A 1,274-nucleotide genomic window follows, 5' to 3' on the forward strand; every position below is an offset into this window, starting at 1 on the left:
GCCCCCCGCGCCTCCGCTCCACGGCTGCTTCCCACCGGTGACATCCCTCCGAAGAGGATCGCTCGGACACTTTGAGTGCGCAAGAGAGGAAAGATTGCAAGACCCCCCTCCCCCCCTTCCCCCTCCCCACCAAAAAAGGGGGGAGAAAGAAAAAAAGCGGGGAGAAAAAAGCTTGTGGATCTCAGTGGGAAGCATCCGTGCAGGTAGCTCCACTGCTGTGTTCATCCCTTCCCCCCAGCCTTAGCCAAAAGAAAGAAAGAAGGCAACTATCACAGGGTTACTATGCAATTGCGACTGATCTATTGGTTCCTGATCACTTTGAACTTTATGGAATACATTGGCAGCCAGCACGCCTCCAGGGTACGGCGACAGGGAAGAAGTAAGTGCGAAGAGATTGATACCCCTGCTCATTTCCAGTCCCTTGTTGTGCTGATCACCTGCTCGCTTAGCTCTCGAGTCCCCTTATTCTGCTGTCATGGGAAATATATGTATATGTGTATATATTTGTATGTATGTATGTGTATAGATAGATAGATATACATGTATATCTCTGTATGTGTGTATATCTATGTGTATATGTATGCATGTGTGGTTATGCATGTATTTGTGTATGTATGCATGTATGCATGCACTTGTATACATGTATCCCCAAGTGCATATATGCATATGTATACGTGCATACATATATGTGTATATATGCATGTATATTTATGTACGCATGCATCTATATGTATGTATATAGTTATATACGTATGTACATATATGTGTGTATGTATGTGCGTGCATATATTTATATATGTATGTATATATGTGTATGGATCTATGTGTATGTATATAGTTATATATGTATGTATGCGTATATGTGTATATATGTATGTATACATATGTATGCGTGTACACACACACATATATATGCACGTATGTGTATGTGTTTATTTATATCTATATGCCTGTAGAGATGTGTGTTTCTATATAGCCACAAAATCGCAGTCCCGCCCGGGCAGATAAGCAGATCTGCAGTCAGATCCTCCGGGATAAGGTAGTCAGCCCCGTTTATGGGCTTTTTAGTAGGGGGATCCACCTCGCGTAACTGAGCAAAAGGATGTGCAGTGATTTGGCAGCTCTTCTGTCTGCTAGGGAAACGGCTTCATACATTTCCTCCAGATGAGCTCGGAATTCAATTGCAGTTCACTTGCGGGGGCGGGGGGATGATGCTTTATGGTGTGCCCCTGCTCCCAGCTCTCACTTCATTTTTAGCGGGGGAGGGGGGGGTT

The 1,274-nt window shown here is 44.2% G+C and overlaps 1 protein-coding gene across 1 annotated transcript in view; it reads left to right on the forward strand.

The window, feature by feature from the left end:
• Positions 1-24: 24 nt before the first annotated feature.
• The window catches only part of RSPO3 (R-spondin 3), a 97,693-nt gene continuing 96,443 nt past the window's right edge, over positions 25-1,274 (forward strand). Inside the window, exon 1 of the mRNA XM_006027730.3 lies at positions 25-379. Coding sequence (XP_006027792.1) covers positions 283-379 — 97 coding nt within the window. The 5' untranslated portion in view covers positions 25-282. The remainder of the gene's footprint in view (positions 380-1,274) is intronic.

This window comes from Alligator sinensis, unplaced genomic scaffold (genome assembly GCF_000455745.1).
Source record: "Alligator sinensis unplaced genomic scaffold, ASM45574v1 scaffold257_1, whole genome shotgun sequence".
Classification (NCBI taxonomy): domain Eukaryota; kingdom Metazoa; phylum Chordata; order Crocodylia; family Alligatoridae; genus Alligator; species Alligator sinensis.